At 44.3% G+C, this 25094-nt stretch overlaps 1 protein-coding gene across 1 annotated transcript in view; it reads right to left on the bottom strand.

Moving 5' to 3' along the window:
• LOC121276073 (collagen alpha-6(VI) chain-like) overlaps nt 1–25094 on the bottom strand; it is a 229249-nt gene that overhangs the window by 74109 nt on the left and 130046 nt on the right. The window contains exons 19-23 of the mRNA XM_041184013.1: nt 21015–21080; nt 20847–20900; nt 18474–18509; nt 14047–14109; nt 566–628 (exon numbers count right to left, since the gene is read on the bottom strand). Coding sequence (XP_041039947.1) covers nt 566–628; nt 14047–14109; nt 18474–18509; nt 20847–20900; nt 21015–21080 — 282 coding nt within the window. The remainder of the gene's footprint in view (nt 1–565; nt 629–14046; nt 14110–18473; nt 18510–20846; nt 20901–21014; nt 21081–25094) is intronic.

Raw genomic sequence — 25094 nt, 5'->3', positions numbered from 1 at the left:
AAAATATAGTTGTAAAAAAATTATAGATTTTGACTGCTTCCACAATCAATGCCTTGTGCTTCAATTAACTATCTGCTTCTCATGGTTTTCGGCATCCAGCCCCTACCCTCCAAACCCCCCCCACCCCGCAACCCCCACTACCCAACCACCACCACCACCTCAGTTGCTCCAGTCATTTTCACCCCTATCAATACCTCTACTTCCTGTTCATTTGCATAACCTAGTGTACCTCCAAGATGGCTTGAAGCTCCCAACTATTATGTCTTTGTTTTGCATTGTATGGAAATTCTGGATTGAATTCTTTTAGTATTTTATAATTTCTGTTCATTTTGGAATCGATGTGAGCAGCACTCGGCGAGTGATCAGAATAATACTGTGCCCTGAGGCACGTAGATGCGATTGACACATACTATGATGGCAAACAGACATTCGTATCCATTTGGGTTCTAAATTACCCTGTCATCTCCATTACAATGGCTCAACAAAATAATTTTAATAAAACTGACCTAAAACTGCATAAAGCCTCTTCATTACAGACATACCAAGACTCAGGTCCGTTACAAACCTGCCGGCCTCGAGCTCCCTGTTCTCCTTTTCGACCTGGAGTACCAGAAACACCAGATGTCCCCTGCAACAAGAAAAGCCATGTCAATAATTGTTTGTAAACTGTAGTAAGTGTACTTAAGGCAGTGATGATCCACTTGCGTCACAGCTTTTTTAATAGATGGGAGTTCCAGCAACAGCCATCGTATCCTAAGGGAAATGCCTGCTCTCAGCCAACATGATTAAAACCAGCCACACTTCGGAGCAGAAGCTCTTTCCCAGTTAGGAAACTCATGTGGCAGATCATCAGTACAGCCTTGTGGCTTGGGGGCCAGGGATGGGGGGGGCACAACATCTGCCACCAAAACTGGCAACATCCCAGCTGATCCAATCTCCGGAAATTAAGTTCCTAATTAGCAGTGCTGGGCACCCTGTCCCCTGGGCTCACGGGTCCACGGGAGACGTTTAATTCCAGGTCTTCCCCCAGTAGGGCGGAAATCTCACCCCCCCCCGAGAGCTGCTGGCTAATCAGGGGCTGGCAGCTCTCCATTACTGGCAGCACCACAGGGAATGGTGGCTGCTGCCGGTAATACACTTGGGTCTTCACCAGGGATCATCACTAGATTCTGAAGAAAAATAAGTGAGCGTGAGACGCAACTTGGAGGAAGGGGGGCCCCTCATCCCTGACTCCGGGTCCTTTCATCAGGTACTGAGTGCCTTTGAATGAGGGACTCCCCCTATTAGGCTAATTGGGTTCATTAGCAACTTTGACCTGACATTTGCCTGAACTCAAGACAAGTGTGTTCCACTGGTTAAGGAAATTACTTTTGAAAATGGTGAGGTGCTAACTGTAGAGGGCCTACCATTCCTTATACTAATTCACTTGAAAGGGAACACCACAAGCTTGGAGAAATACCAGCAAGAAGCTGCACGACAGTTGATCAGTGAGAAAGGTACAATAAACTTCCTGCATGCTGACTGTGACAAGTTCCGTCAACCTCTTCTGCATATACAGAAGACACCAGCAGACTGCCCCGTCATCGCTATTGACAGTTTTAGGCATATTTATGTCTTCCCAGACTTTAAAAACTTTTAGGCTGTAAGCAAACTTGATGGTTTGCTTGTCCGTCTCCCCACATGTCAAGTCCCTGACTGCTGCTGGTTGAATACCATCTGGCTGTCCTCGAGCCTTCCCACCCAGAACTGAATCGAGGGGAGGCAGGAGCAAGGTCCATGCCCTGTACTCTCCCGCCACATCAACAGCCTCCTTTGCCCCTGAACTCGCCTCAGGGAGGGGGTGAGTGGTGGGGGGGGGGGGGGGGGGTGCATTAAATTCCAAATATTGTGTGACATGTAGTTAGCATTTTTTGGGTAGTTTTTCCAAACTTTTATTAGATGGTATTTCAGATTTTGAATTATTTCCTCCAACCTATTGCCACTTAATTTTCAATTAAAGAGACAATGGAACCAATCTAATACTGTATTCTATACCAATATTATGTTGGTGATGTATATACAACTATAAACTGCCAGAAATGTTAGTTTGATAAATGGTGGTTTGTTGCTTGGCACTTGATGCAAATAGCATAATAATATACCTTTAAGAAAAAATATGATCGGCGCTTCATCCATTACCACTATCCACTATTCACTCTCTCAACCACCCATGTACAGTGGGTACATGTATCACCTACAAGATACACCACAGCAACTCACCAAGGCTCTTTCGACATCACCTTCCAAACCTGCAACCTCGACCACTTAGAAGGACAAGAGTAGCAGAGGCATGGGAACACCACCACCTGCACGTTCCCCTCCAAGCCACACACCATCCTGACTTGGAACAGCTCCTTCACTGTCACTTGGTCAAAAACCTGGAACTCCCTCCCTAACAACTCTGAAGCGAACCTACACCACATGGACTGCAGAGGTTTAAGAAGGTGACTCACCATCTCCTTTTCTAAGGCAAATGGGATGGGCAATAAATGTTGGCCTTGCCAACGATGCTTACATTCCATATGTGATTTTTTTTTAAAAAAAACAGCAATTGCTGTTGTTTGTGTTGCAGTGTAAGGCCGCCAGCACTACAGTGCCATTTCCAAATTGTCATTAAAAATGAGCTATTCAAACCAGAGTGTAACATTTCTCTAAAGGAGTTTCTGCCCCATTCTACACTGTAAAAAATCCTTCATTTTGACTTAAATTACTACGTACAAGGAGAAAAACTAATACACTCGGAGTACATATTTCCATATGTTGAATCATGTTGCCTTATGGAAAACAAAAACAAATTCAGCCAGGGTGATTATATAAATCTGACACATTTCTGGAGTTACATAACTATTTTTCTGTTACAAGTGTTACCTAAGAATCATTTCATACATCAGTAAAAACAGTACATGATTGTTCCTGTTTCTAGACCTGGAACTCAGCCATGAACTTGAAAATATTTGTACTTCTACTTTTTTGAACATGACTAGATTATTGAGCTAGGCAGGTGCTTTGGTGTAGGCATGTCTTAACTCAAATGGATTCATTCATTAAACACTACTAAATCATTTCCTAGTGCATACTAACAGTAAATAACAGTAGGATACAAAAAAAGAACCCATCATGTACCTGCTAGTTCAGCAAGCAGCATTATTGTGGATGAAGCTTCCATTAACTGCACACGGCACAGCAATTTTCTTCAGTGACATATTTCTCTGTGATTAAAATTTTTAATGTTCAAAATATCCACTCCATAATTGCATGTGTGCTCATTGTCCTACATCAGCTCCCAATGCAGCGGTGCCACCATTTGTAAATTCTCATCCTTGTTTTCCAATCCCTCTGTGGTCTCACCCCTCCCTATCCCAGTTTTCTCCTTCAGCCCTAACTCTGAGATATCTGTGCTCCTCTAATTCTGGACATTTGGCATCCATATTTTAATCATTTCACCACTCGTCCCCATTCCTTCAGCCACCTCACCCTAAACTCCGGAATTCTCTCACTATATCTTTCCACTTTTCTCCTTCTTTAAGACATTTATTAGCACCTTAAAAGCTTTTGGTCGCCATTATTATCCTATGTAGCTGCATGTCAAATGTACACTACTGTGCACCTTGGGACATTTTGATTTCTTAAAGGTGCTTTATAAATGCAAGCTGTTGTACTAACAATTCAAACACACATATGTTTACATATCTCACAGTAAATTAATTAAATTATTCATTAGCATACTCTTTTTAATGATTTCATTAATAATTTAACCTGTAGGCCTCAGGCTCTCCATAAAGTCTGGTCTAGGATATTTTTACCCAGAGCTACACACTGCATGCTGATTACAGATTGTGCAGTCTGAGCATGTGCAGTGCACCTAATTTCCCTGGATGTATCGCAGCCAAAGCTACTGACAGACATTTTTCCAGCTTCTGCTCCGTGTTTTCAAAGTTATTTAAAGACAAGCTAGAGGGAAAATTTCAAAGCTTTATTCAGTTAAAGTTGATCAAAGGACTCTTTTTCAAATCAAAAAACATGATTTGTACAAATGTGTAGAGAGAGTGAGGAAATAGTGCCAGCATTCTGTTGTGCAAATTTCAGAAAGTATATGAAACTGAGGAGAGATTATGGGGGGTTATTTTGGGGAAATGATGGAAACAGGCATTAAATATACTAATAAGGCATATCTGTTTACAAGTCTTGTTTTAACCTGAAAGTTTGGGGCTAATTGCTGATTACCATGGCTTAAACATACCTGTAGGCACCGTACAGTAGGCTTGCATGTTTAGCATGCAAGTGCTGATTACAAGCAATTTTCGTGGAGGGATATAAGTAGCTTCCATGTGCACACTTCAATGAAAGTTTGGAATGCACCAGCTGACTGACAATAGCCTATATCAGGATGGCTCAGGGACCGAGAAAGAAGGTGTGAAGATTCTCGTATGAGGCACTATAGGTCCTTGTGGTACAATGGCAGATAGATATTCTTTACTTGGAGCGAGGAGGTCACAGAGGCAAATAATGTGACGAATGTGAGGAAAGTTTGTCAGGAAGGTCACGGTCAGGAGTTCTGGTCCCAGGGAATGACTCCAGTGCCAAAAAAAGAAGTATAACAGTTTGATACAGATGGTGAGGGAAAGATCCCGTCTCACAAACACACTTCCCAATAATTGCACCACCAGCAACATCACAATCTCAACACTTTCCGTGCACCATCTATATACACGAATATTCGCACATCTCACGCTATTCATCTGCAGTACTCTTACTTCAGGCACATCGCACAGCTCTTCAACCATAACACACACAAACACACCTGCCAATACATTCGTTTATAATCATCATTCTTTTTCTTCCAGGATGAGATTGAACCCAGCAGGAGCTCACCAGGAGAGGGATGCAAGACTGCATGAGATCTTTCCTTTTGTGGAGGCAGTGCTGGTGGTGATCAGGAGTGGAGTGACAGATGTCAGCCTGGCCACAGGCAGGGCATGGGACATCTTGCCTAGAGCTTTGTAGCCATTCCAGCTTCCTTACATATCCACAACTATTCCTGATCCCTAATCCTACCCTCGCTCATATACTCCATATTATCTTATTCCATGTATCCCTCTCAAGCTTTATTATTGCCGATCTCCAGGAGCAAAGCTCACCTGTCACCGACATCAAGCCCCTCCCCCCACTCCAGAGACAGAGGAGGGTGAGGAAGAAGACACAGGGTGGAGTTTTGTGCCCTTCCCCACAGGTTTGGCAGGGGTAGTATTTAAACAGGCGGGAGGATGGCAGGTGGGGACCTCATCACCTTCTAGCCTCTACTCCAATTAAGTCTGTGGCAGCAAATTCGGTGGCCACCCTGCTGCCAACTGTGCTCCTTAAGGGCACAATTAATGTTCACATAAGAGCCTCATCCTGTCCTTGCTGGTATTAACTCAAAAGCGGCTGGGGAGTGCTCACCATGCAGGGAACATGACAAGCGGACTCTGGCGTGTTTGCTTGCAGGCACCCAGGGGGAGGTCCCTCGTTCAGAGACACTCAATGCCTGATCAAGGGACCTGGCACTGGGTAAGAAGGGCCCGCTGAGAGCCATCTTTCTGCTATTGCTGCCGACACCCCTCACCCCACCCCCTCCACCGCCACCTCAACCTCTAGCCTGCGAACCCCTTCCCGCCATCCTGGGTCATTCCAAGGCCTCAGGTGAGTGTAGTATGGACAGCAGCCACTGCCTCCTCTGACTGGCCGGCTGCTCTCAGCAGCCGGGACTTCTGCCCCCAGAGTCCTTGCTCCCAGGGGAAGACCTGCCACTGGCCTGCCAAGTGCCTGAGTGGCACAAGATGCAGCGGTCCTTCCGAAAAGAGGTGGGATTCTTAGCAAATCTCCAGCGAGTGGCCAAGCCCCCCCCATCACCTCTACAAGATTTGGCTCATATGCTGTCTATCACCACCTCTGCTGCAGGCACCAGCTCAGAGACCAGCACCTTGCACAATTTAAAGGCTGGTGTAGAACCCGATCCATGGGACACACTGGGCATTTTTGGGCAGCAGTGATTGCCACCTTGCTAGGGGCCAAGGTCACATACTAATTCTGCTTTAGAAAATTCAGATGAGAACTGCACAGGGCAGATATATTTAACAAACCAAATGTTGTATTTACGTGGATGGCCTGTTTGAAAGTTGACAGGATGCAACTAGGGTAGGGATGGAGTAGGTCACCTCCAGCCTGGCCCATTACCCGATGCACAGCCTGGACCCAACCTCTCCAGTGTGGAAAGGATGGTCAGTGCCACCCAATGAACTGACCAACATCACGGCAGCTGCACTGAGGTCACAGTCTTCACTGAACTTATCACGGCTTTCATGAAATAACAAAGGCTGGAATTTCCCGGCCACCAGTGGCGTCGGGTATTCTGGCAGGTGGGTGGACAACAATATGGCCAGAAGGCCAAAATCAGGTTCACGCCATCATGAAACCAGATTGTGATCGTCTGCTCCACCCATCAATGGCGGCCGTGTTTCCCACCATCGCACGTCAGGAACCTCATTTTAATACATTTGCATTTAATTACAAGCTCCACTCACCAGAACCATCCCCCCACATCAGATTTACCACCCGTGTCAGCGTGACTTCAGGACAGCATGCTTCATTATTGCCTTTAAAGGCGTGCACCTGGCGACATGAACTTCAGTCAGGGGGAATCCGGAAGTGATTGCACACAACCTTGTGCAGCACTAGCGAGCATTGCCTGTAGGAAACAAAGGGAGAGGTGCCCCGCATTCGGAGCGGGACACAGCCAGGTCGCTTTTTCCTGGTTAGCTTTCAGTGCAGTGCTGGGGCAAGGGCTCCAGTGCAGGTGCAGGTCAGGCTGCTGGGGGCGGAGGGGGGGTGAAGGCAACACAGACTGAAGGAAATACTCAAGCACATGCCGGGTGTGGTGGGGGGGAGGGGTGAGGAGGGAAGGGGCCATGCACTTGGAAAAACTTGTCAAAAGTGAGCAATATTCTGCAGTTGAGAGCATTCAGCTGCAGTTCTGCAGCTCCTTTGACATGCTTAGAGTTGGGCCTCTGAGGCTTTTCTGCCCATCCAAGCAACATAAAAACATCAAAATGCCACCAAATGCTCCAAAACATTTCACCCCTCGGGTGCTGACTGCAAATTAATGTGCATTTTAAGGGCAGCAGAGCAGTTGGCCGACCGGGCAAGTTGTAGAATCCCCTTGCGAAAGGTGGCCATGGTGCAGTCACTGGTGGAGGTGCTCACAGCCCTTGCAGTGTCTTTATTAAGGTTTGGACCAGTATCCATTACGGTTCAAGCTAACAGTGCAGCCTTGCAGTGTGGGTTAGGAGAATGCCTGTGCCTGATCTGAGAGCACAGCATGCAGTTCAGTGGCCGACGCTGCCGCCAATCAGTCAAGTGGAATGGGGCGGAGGTGGGTTCACTTAGAGGTTCTTAGTACACCTATGCTATCCCACATGTCTCTCTCTTTAATCCTGCAGGAGGAGAATATCAGGATCATGGAGCCTGGTGATTTAGTGGTAAGCCTCCTGGCTTACAGGGAGCAGAGAAGAAGAGGATGTCGGAGGCACCTGATTTGACAAAGGGAGGAGCACCTCCCTCAAGATTTAGGGGCTTTGGGCCTGCTGCGTATGCAGCTGAAGATCCACAACAAGCTGTCGCTCTAGACCAAGGGGTCCATAGACAGCTCCTGTCATTCCTGCAGATGACTTTGGCATGTCTAGGGAACTGCTCGGTCACATATGTCACCTGCTGCAGGATTTGGCGATACAGAAACATGGAGGGCATCTACTGCAAGTGGCTGTGAAAGTGACCACGACACCCAATTTTTACGGCATTGCCTTGTTCCAGGGCTCCACAGGTGACATCTGCGGAATCCTGCAAGGTTCCGCACACAAGTGTATCCAGGAGGTCACAGATGCCACCTTTGCGAAGGCACAGAACTTTGTGCTCTTTGACTGGGATCAGGAAAGCCAGGAAGGAGGGGCGCTGCAATTTGCGCAGATCTCTGGTTTTCCACAGCTACAGGGTGTCTTTGGCTGCACTCATACGGTGCTTAGACCTCTGTGGCAACAAGCAGTCAACTATGTTTACCACAAGGGCTTCCACTCGCAGGAAATTCAGCTGGTGTGTAACCACAACAAACGCATTCTACAGTTCTGCACAGGATTCCCAGGGAGTATCCACGGCTCCTACATCCTTAGCAGGTCTCAGATCCCTGACATCTTCCAGGGTCCAGAGAGGCTGCAGGATTGGCTCGTCGGGGACATGGGCTACCCACAGTGGACGTGGCTGATACTGCCCATGCGGTGACCTCAGACTGCAGCAAAGCGATGGTCTAACGAGGCTCATGCCGCAACCCGGACTTTGGTGGAGCAAATGATAGGCATTTTGAAAATGAAGATCCAGTGGAGCATTGCAATACAGTTCCCAGAGGGTGTTGCACATCATCGTCGCTTGCTGCGCGCTCCAAAACCTGGTGCTGCAACAGAGAGAGGACTTGGCTCAGGAGATTATGAAGGAGCTGCACGTATCCTCCATTGAGGAGGATGTCGAAGATGATGAGGTCCTCGATGGCAAGGATGCTGGTGATGAGGCAATCACACTGGCCAGATGAGGTAGGTGCATTTGGGAGGCACAAGGTTCATGGAGGATGATGACGAGATGCAGTGAGGGCAATCCTGACATCCTCACCTTGCATCTGTGAATGTTTGATCCTGTGTGACTGATGGCAACGCACATACCCTCAGTGCTCAGGCTCATGTCATGGAGATGCAGCTGAGGCCCTAATAGTCACTCAATTCCAGGTATATGATGACAAGATGCAGTGAGGACACTCCATAGATCTTCACATTGTCTCTGTAAATGCCTGACTCTTGCCTGGCTAAGGGCAGCTCACTTGTGCTCTGTGATCAGGGTCACATTATGGAGAACCAACAGTGAAACGTTAAATACACCTGATCATTTTTCAGCCTTTAACACCCGATCTCTTCGGGAGCACAGCGTCACCGGTCACAGATGCTGGAGAGATGGGCGCCAGTCCCACCTCAAAGGTGCTGAGAGCACACAGAGAGAATGATGGAACTCTGTGACACCTGCCCACTATACCCTGGCAGCAATGACAAGCACCATCAAGGTGCCCAGTTAGCGTGAAGCCGGACCATCACTTTGGTCGGAAGTTTACACACTGCAAAGGGAAGAGGCCCTGGACTGAGAGTCCTGCCGTTATCTTGTGCAGGAACCAAGGTTTCACACCTGAGTGAGACAAACACTGCTCATCATAACAAGGAGCCAAAGGCAAGGAGTCATTCTTGGGACTTTATTTACAATGGTGAACACTAAGTACAAGAGATCAAAACCAGTGCCCAGGCTTTGCAACTACCTCTTCTTAACTTTCCTAACCCTGCCACTACATCTTGGCGCTCCCTGCCATCCACAGCAGAGGTGCAGGCAGCCTGCTAAGTGCCACGCCCTGTCTCTGATGACCTTGGGGGCATCCTCTGAAGGGCCCCAGCCTGCTTTGACTGTCCTGCTTTGGGCTAATTGCATCCTGTTGAGTAGGAGCTGCGGGAGGGTCACAGGAACAGGGGATTTGGATTGGTCAGACATTCCCAGAGTAACCTTTGTGGATGGCCAAGGGGTGCTGAGCTGCCGGTCCTCCTACCTATGGGTGCCTGATGGGTGGCTGACTACGTGAAATGGGGAAACTGGAGTGAGATCAAGCTGCCCCACACTCCTCTCATGTTGACAATGTTGGTGGCCAACTATGACATCAGCAATGGAGTTTAGTCCACGCAGCAGTGCAGGACCAATGTCCTGGACCAACGTTTCCATGGCAGCCACCATCCTATCAGTGTTGATCTCAGTGTGTTGGCATGCTGGCGCTATCACCTTAGACTGAAGGTGGACGGACTCCTCCATCGTGCCTGCAATCTGAGGACTGCAGCAGACATCCTTTCCTGATGTTCCCAGACTTGCCTTTGCAGCTTCAGCAACTGAGGTATGACTAAGGCCAGGGGTTCATCACCTGACTCAGACTCAGCAGATTTCCGGCCTCCAGCAATCCTCTGAGTGCCGGAAACCTGGAAAGACCCTGCCACAGACCATTGTGAATCAGACAGTGCAATGTGCTCAGCAGATTGTGACTCCAAGTCTACTCAAGAACTGGGTCCCACTGAGGTGTGTGTCTCTGCGCTGGTGGAGGGTGTGGGTGAGCGTTGTGACAGGTCTTCAATTAGAGTGTCATCAGATTCTTCTTCCAAGATGCTTGGGTTGAGCACCTGGCTCGTGGACCCCCTCGGCTGCATCCCAGATGTTCCTGCCTATGCAAGGAGAGATAACTAGTGCATGGCAGGGGACTGAGGAACAGAGGAACTCACTCACAACATGGTTGTCTGATGGATGTTGCACTGCTGTCAGCTCACAATCAGCTCAGGAACAATGCAGGCTTTTCAAAGTCCGTGAGGGCCTTGATGTCAGGCATTCCTCCACCAGTCTGCAACCTCTCCCTTTTGTTGTGTGCCAGCTTGTCCTGCATGAATAGAGATGGAGAGAGTGTAAGCAGGCTGCCTGCCAGGCCAGATGAGAAGGATGCCTGGCATGTATGGGTGGTGAGTGGTCCCATGGATGGGATGAGGACACAATCCACTGGGCAGATGAAGGTATGTGTGTGAGAGAGTGAATGGTGACGTCCCTTGAGTGAGATCCCTGTAGATGTGCGATGGGTTTGTGGGTGTGTGAGTTCAGAGTGATGAGACAAGTGACTCACCCTGGCAGAATGGAGGAGATCATTCATCCTCTTTCATCACTGGGTGGCTGTCCTCTTTTGCAGGGCGCTGGCGCTGACCACTGCCACCACCACCTCCCATGCTAGATTGGTGACATTGCTTGCTGGTTTTTGCCTAGAGTGGGGGTAGAGGACTTCACGGTGGGCCTCTACTGCATCCAGTGGGTGTCCAAGGCAGGCATCACTAAAATTGGAGGCAGCTTGTTTCTTCCCTTTGGCAGCCATGACTTTCCTGCAGCTTCCGATCCCTTAGAGAGTGCTAGCCCTTTAAGTATGGCACCCAGATTAAAGACAGCCTAAGGTCATGGCAGGGCAGGCATATCAGTGCACGCCCCACCAGTGATCCAGCGTGTTTCCCAGGAATGCATTCCTAATGAGATGGGATGTGTTGAGGAAAGGGCAATATGGCGCGAAAGCCTGCCATTGTGGCCAGCGGATAAAACGTCCCTTTTCCCACCCGCTACTGCACTTTGTGCAAATTTGGGTCAATTTTTCCCAAAGTGTTGCAATGGAAACTCAAGCAGCTGTCATGTTGTTTCTGGGCACCTTGTATGTATGTTCATATGATTCTATTTTGGGCGCCTTGGTTGATACGGCCCAGTGTCTCAGTTGCTCGTAGATCAATTCTCCAGCAGAGCAAAGAACTGGCAGGACAGATGTACCAAAGTAGAGGCAAGGGAATCAGGGAGCAAGAGACTACTGACATCTCCCCGGATGGCAGTTTCCTGCTTCCTATCCATCCCCCCCTCACTCTCTGAGACTCCACCATTACCACTGTCTTTACAGTTGCCTGTCAGCCAGTCCACTGAGAACCCTCGAGCCCATGCTGAGATGGTTCAGTCTGAGGTGGGACCATCATAGTCCACAACCTCTTCAAGTTATTCCAGGATGACACTTGATTTGCCCTCTTCAAAGTCTCAGCAGCGTGTCACTGCCACTCAAGTTGCACTTCATAGAAGCGCCAGTACGCTTATAGGATAGCTGGTAAGCATAAACACGCCAGGGTGAATGGTGTCATATTCACAAGTGCTGTTGATCATGTCACGTTTTCATTGTCTGTGTTTGCTCTAGATGAAGAATGACTACAGTATTTGTATAATGCTGGAATTCGTGCTCTCTTTAATTGAGGAAGTGCTCTTTTTATTATCGGGAAGGGATTGAAAGGATTGAGTGCATATGGTGAACTTCTTGATGGATTCTCATTATGGAAGGTAAGGCATTTGGCTACAGTGCCCCGATGTCTGGATGGTGGAGGATGTCCTTCAATCTTCAAACTGGCGACTGTCCCTCCTGGAACTATCTGGTGTACCCCCTGGTCCTCCACCTCATCATCCTTTCCTTGTGGCTCCTGTGCTTGACCTTTTGGCACATTTGCTGGTGGTAAGGCCTGGTCTCTCACAAGTACCAGGTCATGGAGCATGCAGCAAATCAGCACAAAACTGGAGCCTTTTTGTCCACCTGTCTCCTCCCTTCCAGCACCTGGTGCTGCCCTGCCTGGCCTCATTTCTTCCTTCCATTCCTCCTCTAGACCAAGGAGGCCCCTAGCAAGATTCCCATGACCAACCACTACCTTTCCCCTTGTGATGCCTATCAGCTTCCCAATAAATGAGCACAGCACTTATTCTCTTTAGGTGAAGTTCTCAGAGAATTTGCATAATACATGTTGGTATAATGTTGGTGTAGTCTTGACAAAGTGCCTCAGGAAGTCTCCCAATGTGTATCAAGAAATCCCTTTAAATGCAGTGTAGCCAGTTGATCTCCAGCAGCGAGTGAACAGTGAAAGTTAAGCATGGCTGTAAGTAGCACCTGCAATCTTCACCAACAACGTCTTTACTCCTGTTGGTTTTTATTAGCAGAGTGTGTTAATCCAGCAAAATGATGTGCAGCCTCTTCAAGGAGACTTAGGACACACTTTAATTAGCTTATTGAATCTCAGGGCGGCCATTCTAGCAGATGCTTCAATTCCTTTGCCAAGATGGCAACTTGCGCTAAACGCAGGCTAATGAGGCTTTGCAGGTCAAGACCCATCTTGGCTACTTCAAGAGACTCTTTAGCACCTAAAGTATGCAGGAAAAATAGCCCATGTCTTTTGTCACGGTAATTTATACAGTTTTCAAACAAAGTACAAGTTGCATTTCAAAGCCAAGAAAATTATTGCCTGTGGTTTCTTGAAAGTTGACAACAGTAAATGTTCTAAGACAAACACAGACAGAGAGAGAAACAGACAGGTATAAAAAAAGGGATGGAGGTGATTTACTGTACATATAGAGAACTGTAAGTGGTGCCTAGTCATCATGTACATTCTATCAAAAAGCTGTGGGCATCAAATGGACACCCTACTGCAGTTTCCTAGTTCTGGAAGGGCAGTGAATTGGCTAGTTCCCATGTTGAACTGGTCAACACAAAGTGTCAGGGATGAACGGTGAGGGAAGTGATCCAGAATCTTGGAGTGGAAGGGGGAGGGAGGCACAGATGGGGCAGCAACAAGGAAAGAAGATGGGATGAAGGGAGTGGGAGATGTCAGTTCATGCTCCTGTGGCAGTCTCCAGTGGTGTTTTTTCTGTGCAATACACAATCAAATTTTTCGGGCACCTTATTTTCTCATGCAAACAGCCTAATATCTGTTACAGGCAGGGACTATGGGTGGCTACGGGAGTGGGTGGTGCAATTCTGATGCGGAATGAGTTTGTTCAAGCTACCTGCCATGTCAGATCCTCAGGCACCTGTTTTACAATTGTGAAATGAGTGGAGCACAATTCAGTCTCTCAGCCATGAGCACAAGGACAAAAGAGACTAAAAGAGAGACCTTGCACTCTGACGTACTATATGCTAAATCCACTTGAGCTAACAAAAATTTGGAAATACTTAACTTGCAACTTGAAATGTGAGGACCTTTAAGTTCTGTCTGTCTAATAATAATGGAACACATAATATTCTATCACACTAATTCAAGCATGGCAGTTGTTCACTCAAAGTCTGTCAATCATCCAGCCTATCCTGAGTTTGGAAATTTTGCACATATTTATCAATAAGTAAAATAATGATGGCTTAAACATTAGAAAATTAATAAATGCTCCACAAACCTTGGTATTATTTCACCTTGAGATATAAGTCAGTTGAGTAACTCATTGAAATGTTATTAAAGCTGCAGCATGACAAAATAGATAAACATTGAGCTTATACAAGGCTGATATGCTTATCAAATGTTAATCACTACTGTTAACAACCTGTTGGCCTCGGATTCCTGGATCTCCTTGGGGTCCTTCAACACCGTCTCTTCCTTTAGCCCCCTACACATAAAGATAATACTTATTTAAAGTTGTGAATACAGTGGTACAATTACCATCTTAACTAAGAAGATAAATAAGGGAAATTTGGTGCATAATCAATAACCCCATATCCCACTGCTGATACTTGGTTTGAATTGTCAATGTGCATTCTACCCCCAACCATCCACCTCGGTCTCCACCAGCATCATTCCCCTCCATGAGCCTCCCAGCAAAATCAACAATTATCATTAATATTTCCATTTTTTTATTAAGCACTAAATTATGTAATAACTAATTTCATTATATAATGAATGTAATTTCATAGTGCCCCAAAACATAATCTTCTGTTTTTGTTTCAGGAAATCTAGATTCCCCAATTCTAGCCAACATCAGCTCTAATCTTTCACAGTTCAGGCATTGACACTTCTTAGCCTTTATCTTCTTTCCAGTCACTCTTTTTGGACTCACTGGGTACCTATTCCTATTCATGGCGATTACTAAAGCAAGAGGCATTGCTAAGAGAATGATATATAGTGATAATGTTACTGGGCTAGTAATCCAGACACCCTGCTAATGCTCAGGAGAAGCAAGTTCAAATCCCACAATGGCAGCTGGCGGAACTTAAAGTTCAATTAATTGAAATGACCGAGCAAACTACTTAGTTGTATCAAACTGCTACAGGAAAATCAAATAAGAATGAAACTGTTCGGACTACCCAGCATTGACCAAGACACCGGAAATGACAAAACCTGCAAGTCCTACTCACTAACATATGGAAACCTAACACAGTCATATTCGCTGAATCATACATTACAACCTGACTCTCCCATCACCATCTCTGGGTATGATCTATCCAGCCAGCGTGACAGACTCATCAGAGATGGCAGCACAGTGGTATTGTTAGGTGGGAGTGGCCCCGGGAGTCCTCAACCTTGACAATGGGCCAAGTGCTGATAAATGGGATTCGATAGGTAGGTCAGGTGTTTCTCACATGTCGGTGCAGACTCGATGGGACAAAGGGCCTCTTCTGCACTGTGATTCTGTGATTGACTCTGACCCCATGATGTGAAACCTGGAAATCTCCTGCTGATTATCACTGACTTAAACTGATGGTTCAGTACTTCTCCATGTTGAACAACACCTGGAAGAAGCTCTGAGTGGCAAGAGCACAGAATGGACTCTGGGTGGGGGATTTCAATTTCCATTACCATGAGTGACTCGGTTGCACCACTACTGCCTGTGCTGGCCATGTCCTAAAGGACATATCTGTCAGGCTGGGCCTGAATCAGGTGGTGAGAGAACCAACAAAAGGGAATAACCTACTTGACCTCACCCATACAAATCTACCTGTTGCAGATGCATCTGTCCATGACAGTGCTGGTAGGAGTCCTTGTGGAGAGGAAATCCTGTCTTCACACTGAGGATATCCTCCATCATGTTTTGTGTCACTGCCACCATGCTAAATGGGATAGATTTCAAACAGGTCTAGCAACTTAAAACTGGGCATTTACAAGGTATTGTGAGCCATCAGCAGCAGAATTTTATTCAACTGTAATCTGTAATCTCACGGCCTGGCATGTCCCTCACTCTACCATTACCATCAAACCAGGGATCAACCCTGGCTCAATGAGAAGTGCAGGAGAGCAAACCAGGAGCAGCACATGGATACCTAAATATGAGGTGTCAACCTGGTGAACTTGCATGCATATTAAGCAGCAGCAGCAGCATGCAATATAGCTAAGTGATCCCACAACCAACAGACCACATCAAAACTCCGCAGTCCCGTCAAATCCAATTGTGAATGGTGGTAGACAATTAGATAACGATCCAGAGGCAAAGGCTCCACCAATATCTCCATCCTCAATGGCGGGAGAGCCCAGCACATCAGTGCAAAAGATAAGGCTGAAGCACTTGCAACCATTTTCAGCCATAAGTATCGAGTGGATGATCCATCTTGGCCTCCTTCTGAGGTCCCCGGCATCAAATAGGGTATCAAGGGTACAGCATATACCTTGGGTGAGGGACTTCAATTTCCATCACCAAGAGTAACTTGGTTGCACCACTACTGACCAAGTTAAGGACAAATCTACCAGACTGGGCCTAAGGCAGGTGGTAAGAGAATCAACCAGAGGGAAAATCCTACTTCCCTCACTAATGATGCCAGTCTTCAGCAAATTTGATTCCCTCCACATGAAATCAAAAAAAAAGCAAAGGATACAGTACAGGCAACAGGCCTTGACAACATCCTGGCTGTAGTACTGAAGACTTGTGCTCAGAACTAGCCGCACCCCTAGCCAAGCTGCTCTAGTACAGCTACAGCACTAGTTTCTATTTGGCAATGTAGAGCATTACCCAAGTATAGCCACTCCACATAAAAAAGGACAAGCCTGGTTTGACCTATTCTCAATCATCAGCAAAGTAATGGAAGGTGTCGTTAACAGTACTATCAGCAATAACCTGCTCACCAGTACTCAGTTTGGATTCTGCCACTGCTACTCAGCTTCAGATCTCATTACAGCCATAGTCCAAACATAGACTAAATATGTGAATTCACACAAGAGTGACAGCCTTTGACATTAAGGCAGCATTTGACCAAGTGACTTCAAGGAACCTCAGCAAAATTGAAGTCAATGGGAATCAGGGGGAAAACTCTCCAATGGTTGGACTCATAACTAGCACAAAGAAAGATAGTTGTGGTTGTTGGCAGTCAATCATCTCTGCCCCAGAACATCACTGCAGGTGTTCCACAGGGTAGTGTCCCAGAATCAACCATCTTCAGCTGCTTCAAAAATGATCCTCCCTCCATCATAAGGTTAGAAGTGGGGGTGTTCACTGATGATTGCACAGTGCTCAGCACCATTCAGACTAATCAGATACTGAAGAAGTCTGCGTCCAAATGCAGCAAGACGTTGACAACATTCAGGTTTGGGCTGGTAAATGGCAAGTAACATTCATGCCACACAAGTGACAGGCAATGACCATCTCCAACAAGAGAATCTAAACAACTCCCCATGACATTCAATGGCATTACCATCACTGAATCCCCCACCATCAACATCCTGGGGGTTACCATTGACCAGAAACTTAAGTAGACCAATCATATAAATACTGTGGCTACACGAGCAGGTCAGAGACTGGGAATTTTGCAGCAAGTAACTCACCTTTTGACTCTCCCCAAGCCTGTCCACTACAAGGCACAAGTTAGTAATGAGATAGAATGCTCTCCACTTGATTGGATGAGTGCAGATCCAACAACAAAAGAAACTTGGCACTATTCAAGACAAAGCAGCGCACTTGATTGGCATCTCATCCACCACCTCAAACATTCACTCGCTCCACCACTACACACAGTGGCTGCAGTGACTGCCATTTACAAGATGCACTGCAGCAACTCACCAAGGCTCCTTCACCAGTAGACTCTAAATCTGCGATCTCCACCATCTTGAAGGATGCGGGCAGCAGACACATTGCAATGCATGCTAGTTCCCCATCCCCACTGTGGCTGGGTCAAAAACCTGGAACTCCTTTCCTAACAGCTCTCTGGGTGTACCTACACTACATGGACTGCAGCAGTTCAAGGTGGCAGCTCACCATTAGCTTCTTAAGGGCAATTACAGATGGTGATAAATGCTGGCCTTGCCAGCAACACTCACATCCCATGATAGAATTAAAAACAGAAACCTGCTTCACTATTATATATTCCCCAGTGATAATGAAGCAGACTTCCTACCTACCCAGATCAAGGAGATGTGGTCACACACTTTGGTGTAGCACTGGACACACCTTCCCATCAATCTAGCAGTGAATACAATCTGATCAATTTTACTCAAAACATGATAAACTTTGGTAGAGAAAGCACCATCAGCATGTTGCCTCTTTAAAGCGCCTCTTTTAAATGCAAAAAGTGATTGAACTGGAATAACAGTGAATGAATGGTTCATCATTTCTCAACATTTAAAATTAGATTGTAGAATTTTGAGCATGTAGCTTGTGGTGCCTGAGAGACTATGAAAGCTTTGATAGATTACTGGCTAATTTATTTATATTACATATATAGTACATATAATTTTGTATATATTAAATATATTACCTATATACTACTTAAATGTATATTATAATATATATTTGAAAGGAGCATCTAATTAGCATACCATTATGATTATGAACCACATTTTATTTACCAATACTGATGTATGTGGTAGCAAATGCATTCTGCTATAACAAAATGTCAGAATACTTTAAACAAGACATCTTTGTCAATTCTGAGATTCCCAGGCTAAAGCTAATGCTTTCACTCTTCCTATCTACACTACCAGCTTTTGCCTGCAATTACATAGTATGTAAAAGTTGCTAAATTATTATGATCAAGACAAAAGAAATCTTACCTGTGGACCCAGTTGTCCTCTCTCACCATCTGCACCCTAAACAAAGTGGAAAATATAATGTTTTTTTATTCTGTTGTTCTAATAATAATAATGCAATCCTTTCTTACTAGATAACACTTTTGAAAATAAAAGGCATTCAATCTGTGTCTAAAAAATACAGGTAAGAGATAAAAATTAATTTACCTTGTAGGAATATTAGGCTTCTAATTCCACCCCAAAATCAACACCTCAGGAGTCTTGGCACCCTACTCTTCCTCATCTTCATGCTGTTCCTTGGTGCCTTTATCTGCACTCATGGGATCAGCCTTCACATCTGTATTAATGGCATCTGCTTCTCCTGACCACCCACTACTCCCCTGCCATCTTCTTCAGCACTTTTCTTGACCCATTCATTAACTTGATTGTCAGACTGTTTTTCAAGGATCCAGACATGGATGAGTCACAACTGCCTCCAGATAAACACTGGGAAAAGTGAAGCCATCATCTTTTGCCTTTGTGTTCATACCACTAATCCACCTTTTTCCCAAGACACCATCTCAAGCTGACTCAAAGGGATGAATTATCATGACCTGACCAGAGGCAGGACCAGAAAATAAAGGCTCCCGAGTGACACGCCTGGAGGTTCCACCTTTGTTTCTGCTCTTGGTCATTCTTACAAGAGTGAGGCAGGCAGCGGGCCATGGAAAAGGTCTGCTCTTAATAAGGAAGTAATGGACAGGATTGTGGGCTTATTAAGAGCCTGTATCTGGTAAATTTTAAATTCCAGGGAGGCGGCTGGACTTTAGCAGTCATTGAGTTTTACACCAGTTGTATGGAGGTGTGAACCATGGCTTAGAGGTGAGAAGAGTTTAAAAGGTAAGTAAAACGGTTTTGCCTCCTTTAAAGTTCATCATTAAATGCTGAAGCATGAGTTTATCTGTGTTTATTCAAGTGAGTGACAACAGTGCTGTGCTGGAAGATGTAAATACCTATTAAATATTGTGTTTGATAGATTTTTATGTATAGATTTTCCACCAACTGGCAAGCTGTCAAGTAAAAGATCAACATTGTAAATGCGAAAATGTCTTCAGATGAATTTAAAAAGTTCATCAAATAGCTAAAATGGTAGAGTACTTTAAATAATATTGAAGGTGTAGCCTAGCATGACAACAATGTCTAACTGTTGACATTTATCCCATTGCTATCTCAATAGATGTCTAGACATCTGTTGAGATAGTTGTCTAAATTTTCCAAACCTGACTGCCATGGGGGTTATTACAGGCAGGATGAAAAACTTGACAAACCAGAAAATCCCGCCCAGTACTTCTGAAGTCTGTTTGCTTAATTGGGGAGTTTTATGCGCTCTTGACTGCAATCCAACTGCCTAATCATTTTACCGGTACTTGACTCTGTTTACACCGTTGGTTTGACATGCCTATTTGTTTATTTGTGGATTTTTATGGGTTATTCAACTACTTCCAGCTGTAATAATTGGACCTGAGAGTTCTCAGCATAAAGCAGATAAGGGATAAGGGGCGTGATGGTTGAGGGAGGTGAGGGGAATGAGGTTGAGGGAGGTGAGGCAGCGAGGGGGTGAGGCGGTAGGAATGAGGTGGGGTTTAAAGTGGTCTGAAGTTTAAACTGTATATAATTGAGCCACTGATTGCATTTGAAGAACTGGGTCAAGATTTTTTGGGAGTGGAGATGGGCCTTTTAACCTGCCTTCTCTGGATTTAGATAGGTCTCCAAGGTGGCAGGCCCGTCTCCAGGCCATTAGAGCTTGGACCACTACCCCCACTGAAAATCACGCCTCTTGACACTGTCAAGAAATGGGATGCAGGATTAGTCCTGTCTTCCAATTCCGTCTGGCCCTGTTTGAAGTCTTACTATCCCATTCAACCCTGAAATGAACTTTCCACCCCACATTCTCTTCATCACAAATATCGTTTGTTTCCACCTCCATAACATCACTGATCTCTATACTGAGACTCCATGTAGTACTTGAACCACCGTTAATATACACACTGAGTGTATAGTCCTAAGCTACCTAAATTATTTACATTTTAATTATCAACAAGATTAGACATTAATGGCTATATTTTTTAAATTGCTAATTTAAAAACAGCGAACTTATTTATGGTCACATTTCATTTTTAAGTAAAATTAGTTAACAGGGAGAAAATATTATCATTAATGGTCAAACTGAGAATTTGTTCCCAATTTGAAATGTTCTCTGGGTAATTAACCTCATTTATTCAAGCCATCTCTTTGGTTTACATTGGGACTGATTCAGTAAGTTTGAAATAATGAATCTGATTTGAAAAATAATAATTTAGCTGAATAAATATTATGGAACTGCAGTGAATCTGATGAAGGTAACAAAGGCTTGCTTACGAGGTTTCCGATATCACCACGTTTTCCTGGATTACCACTTCTTCCTGTATCACCCTGTAAAATAATGTTTCACTGTTATCCCATTTAGGATTATCAAGTTCATAAAGAAAAATTACAGCTCTCTATAAATTACTAAATAGATGCGTTAGAGAAATAAAGTTAACGTACCACTTGACCAGGGTTCCCTGTATCACCCTTTGGTCCTTGAACAATGTTGCTGGTGCCAGGTTCACCCTTAGAGAGAAGCACAAAAAAAGTCAGAAAATCTTTGCCAAAAAAAATAGCTTTGGCAGACAGTTTGATAAAAGCCAGTGATCCAAATGATTAATCATATAGCATTAGTTCTTGCTAGCACCAATTACCAATGCACCATGAAGAATGCATTTTAGTAGAAATTAGTGGATTTCAAGAAATTATTCAAACCAGTATTTTCCATATTGGGACTTAGCTATATCTATGCTGCTGTAGGGTTGTCAGAGTGGTTAAAATACGATCAGTTAGGAGTTTTCTGTCCCTATATCCCAATGCATTTACATCCAAAATCATAAATTTCTTAAATTCCTGTCTGAGTTGAGGAATGCTAAAGAGAAATCTGGACAGCATCCCACTCAATTATCATTTCCATTGATTTCACCATTCCCTTTTAAGACATATATGAAGTGCTTATTGCCCTATGTAAAAGGGATCAGGGGACTGTGGCCAGCTCCTCTGGCTCATTCCAATCCATTTCTATCTCAAGCAATTAACACCACTGTAAAGGTGGTGGTAAAGCCTGTGAGAGATACAGATTGGACACAGCCATTTTGTATGCTCAAATGTAATTTAGTTTTCTTTGCCTGAATAGTATTTGTTAATGTACTTTTGGGGTTGCTTCAGGACCTCTGCTGTTATTTCTACTCATGGCTGAGGACTAGATGTTCCATAGGTAGATCAGAGGCAAGTGAGGCCCATGAAACTTCATGAATTGTTATAGAGCAGATTAAAGGCACCTTGAGGTCTTATTTTTGATATCTGGATCAATCTGTTTGTACTGCAGTACAAACAGTCAGAATCTCCTGGATAGCTAGAGCATGCTGTGTGCTTTAAAGACTGCTATGGAGAGAGACTGGCTGCTTGCAGAACCTGAAGGTGATGATGCTGAGGAGGAGGAGGCAGCACATGCAGCCCCACAGCATGAGAAAGATTTGCAGGAAAGAGAGAGGTGTAATAGAAGCAATCAGCTGCCTGACCAAGTAGAACATGGCTAAAAGTCCATTACTTCAAAAAATAAAAGCTGTATTACCAAAATAAAATCACATCATGCCTGCTTATGCCCTCCCCCCACTCTCAAAATGTCTCTCATTGTCCAGGATTTCTGCAAAATTCCTTAATGAAAGAGAAGTCGCCATATCCTTGCCATCATCCAACTCCTGAAAATTTAAGCATACACAGAAACAAGATGCACAGATATGCATACACAGATCAAGCTGTGCCTACTTTAAACAATATGGAGTTCTTCAGATGTAAGTGATTTTGACAAGGCCATATTTACTTCATATCTCTAGTTTCCCTGAGAATGTGATGTTGGGCCTCCTGCTTGAACCATCACAGTACTTATTGGTGATGAGTTAGGTGCAAAATTCCCAGATATGGACCCAGTGATCATGAAGGAATAGTGATATATATCCTAGTTAGGATGCTGAGCAATTTGGAGGGGAACTTGTATATGATGGTGTTTAACAACACTGCTGTTCTTTTGTGATGTAGAAGTTGCAAGGGGAGAACATATAGGTCGTACATGGAACAATCAGAATGTGTCAGTGTTGGAAGTAGCTGAAACTGTGTATCGGGGCAGTGAACAAGCTAAGTGCTCTATCCTGGGTGGCGCCAAGCTTCTTGAGTGTTGCTGCAGCTACATGCAACAAGGTAATTGGTATATGTTGAACTACAGTCCTGACTAATTGAGCCTTGTAGTTGATTTGAGGGATATAGGAATAGGAGTAGGCCAATTAGCTCTCCGGCCTGTCCCACTATTCAAATATTTCATGGCAATCTGTATCTTTCACAACCTTTGCAAACAAAAATCTATTACTCTCAGTTTTAAATTGGCCTAACCGCAACCACTTGCTGGGGGTGACTTTGCCTATTCTATTAATGAGGTTCCCTAACATCCAGGTGCAGAGCGAGTGCAAGGGATCATGAATTGAGTTACTGCTCTATTACTGGTAGAGTAGTAACTGAAGTGTGTTGGGACGAGTACTTTGGCCATGCACAAAAGGTCATTGAACCTTTTTTTGGCAGTGAGTGATATTTATTTAGGTGGAAGAGGTCTTGCAGCCTGCCTCTTCCTCCAGACAACTGTACTACCCTCCTTGGGGGCTTTCTACCCTCATTTCCCAAGGAGAGTTTCTGTCCTTGACTTTTCTACTGACAGCAGGATCACCACAAATGAAGCTGAAAAACCTTTATACTTTTGTTGCTGCTACCATGTCGGGTACTGTTGCTACCTCAGCTATCTTGCACTGTATCAAACTATAAATGGAAGGTTTATCCTTCAACTGGCTGTACTCATTTAGATGCTGAACCAGAACTGTAATGCTCCCACTCCCAACCTCACCACTGAACAATGCCTTTCTGTCTCTGTAACACCCTCCGTGACTAATGAGGGTCCTAGGAGCAATTAGAGGCTAGTTAGTCATGTTTGGTAATGGCTGTCATCCTGATGCAAACCCAACAACAGGACAAGAATCCCACCTTTCTTCTTGGGCATGTTTTATTCATAAATCCAATTTCAAGTCTGCAAAATAACCAGTCACACTGGAGTCAGTTGTACCACTCACACCTCTGAGTTAGAATGCCATAGATCATAGCCAATGCCAGGATAATCTATAATGGCACTTTAATGTGGTACCGACACTGCTATGCTATTCTGTCAGATAAGGCAATTACAGCCTTGGCTATGTGCATGTACAGGTCTCATGTCACTACTTGAAGAAAAACAGTCTTTCTACAACTAACAACACAAAATGTAGATTGATTGGTCATACATTGCTTTGCCATTTATAGGATCTTGCTGTGAGCAACATTTTTAATGTATCATCCAATTAAGAACAATGGCAGTAATTTGTTGTGTGTGAAATGTTTTGAGGTGTTTCTATGAGTCATAATAAAATGCTATAGCAATGGAAGTTCTTTCTAATTACCAGAGAGAAAGTGTATTGACTTTACTGTCAGTCTTAATAGGGGTAGGTAATATGTTATGTCTGTATAATGTGAATATAGGACAGCTGAAGAAAGCTGAGTTATTCTAAAGATAGAGAAATGGATTTCTGGGAGTACGTAAGCAGTAAGTTTTCATGGTCTAGATCACAGCCAGAAAGCCCCTGGAAAACATTAACTATTAAATTATATTCTGGAGACCTCTTTGCATCTGATTCCATTTTCAAAGCATTCATACCACATCATAATGACAATTGTTGCCTTTGATTGATAATCATCTGCAACCCATGAGAAGCAGATAATGAGTTTGTTGGGAGCCAAATTGGAAATGTTTGGAGCAGAAAATAGTTATAGAAGAGATTTGAAAGCACAGAGAAGTAGCTTGTTCCATATAAGCCAACTAGAAAACTCTGACTTCAGTAAGGCTTCAGAAAGGATAAGGTAGATAAAATGATCTGAATTATTTAGAATTGCTACAGATTTAGACAGAAAGAACTGGATTTAGTTAACACACCGGTATATTCAATAGGTGAGGAAAAGAAAGGCTATTTTTACATGCCATTAAAATATAACACAACTGTCCAAGAATAAAACAATATTTTCAAAACAGTATAAAGTGAATTTGAAAAATATTTTTTAACCTGCAGAAATTTAAGTTTTGAAAACTAAATTTAATCAAAAGAAATATAAAACAAAATCAGCGGCCTGTTTGATAACCATTTCATAGTATTTTGCCCTGTGCTATTCTACATGGCAAAATGATTTGTGGTCATGTTGCAGCAAGCCTATGAAATTACAGTTAGACTCCAAGTTAACCCTTGCTAAGGACAGAATGAGTGAAGCTATCCAGGGACAGCAAATTTTAATCAAACATTAATGGGAGCAATAATGAGTTATAACAGGGGAAATTATAACAGCAGAGTAGAAAAACAGTACACAAAGGTAAGATCCCCTTTATGCATTCATGTTGACCACTGAATTATTAATGTACATATAGTTTTCAATTTTACAGCTGATAGCCAATTCCATTATATAATATTGGGTTGAAGT

Source organism: Carcharodon carcharias, chromosome 3 (genome assembly GCF_017639515.1).
Source record: "Carcharodon carcharias isolate sCarCar2 chromosome 3, sCarCar2.pri, whole genome shotgun sequence".
In the NCBI taxonomy this organism is placed as follows: Eukaryota; Metazoa; Chordata; class Chondrichthyes; order Lamniformes; family Lamnidae; genus Carcharodon; species Carcharodon carcharias.
This window is presented reverse-complemented; position numbering and strand designations above follow the sequence as displayed.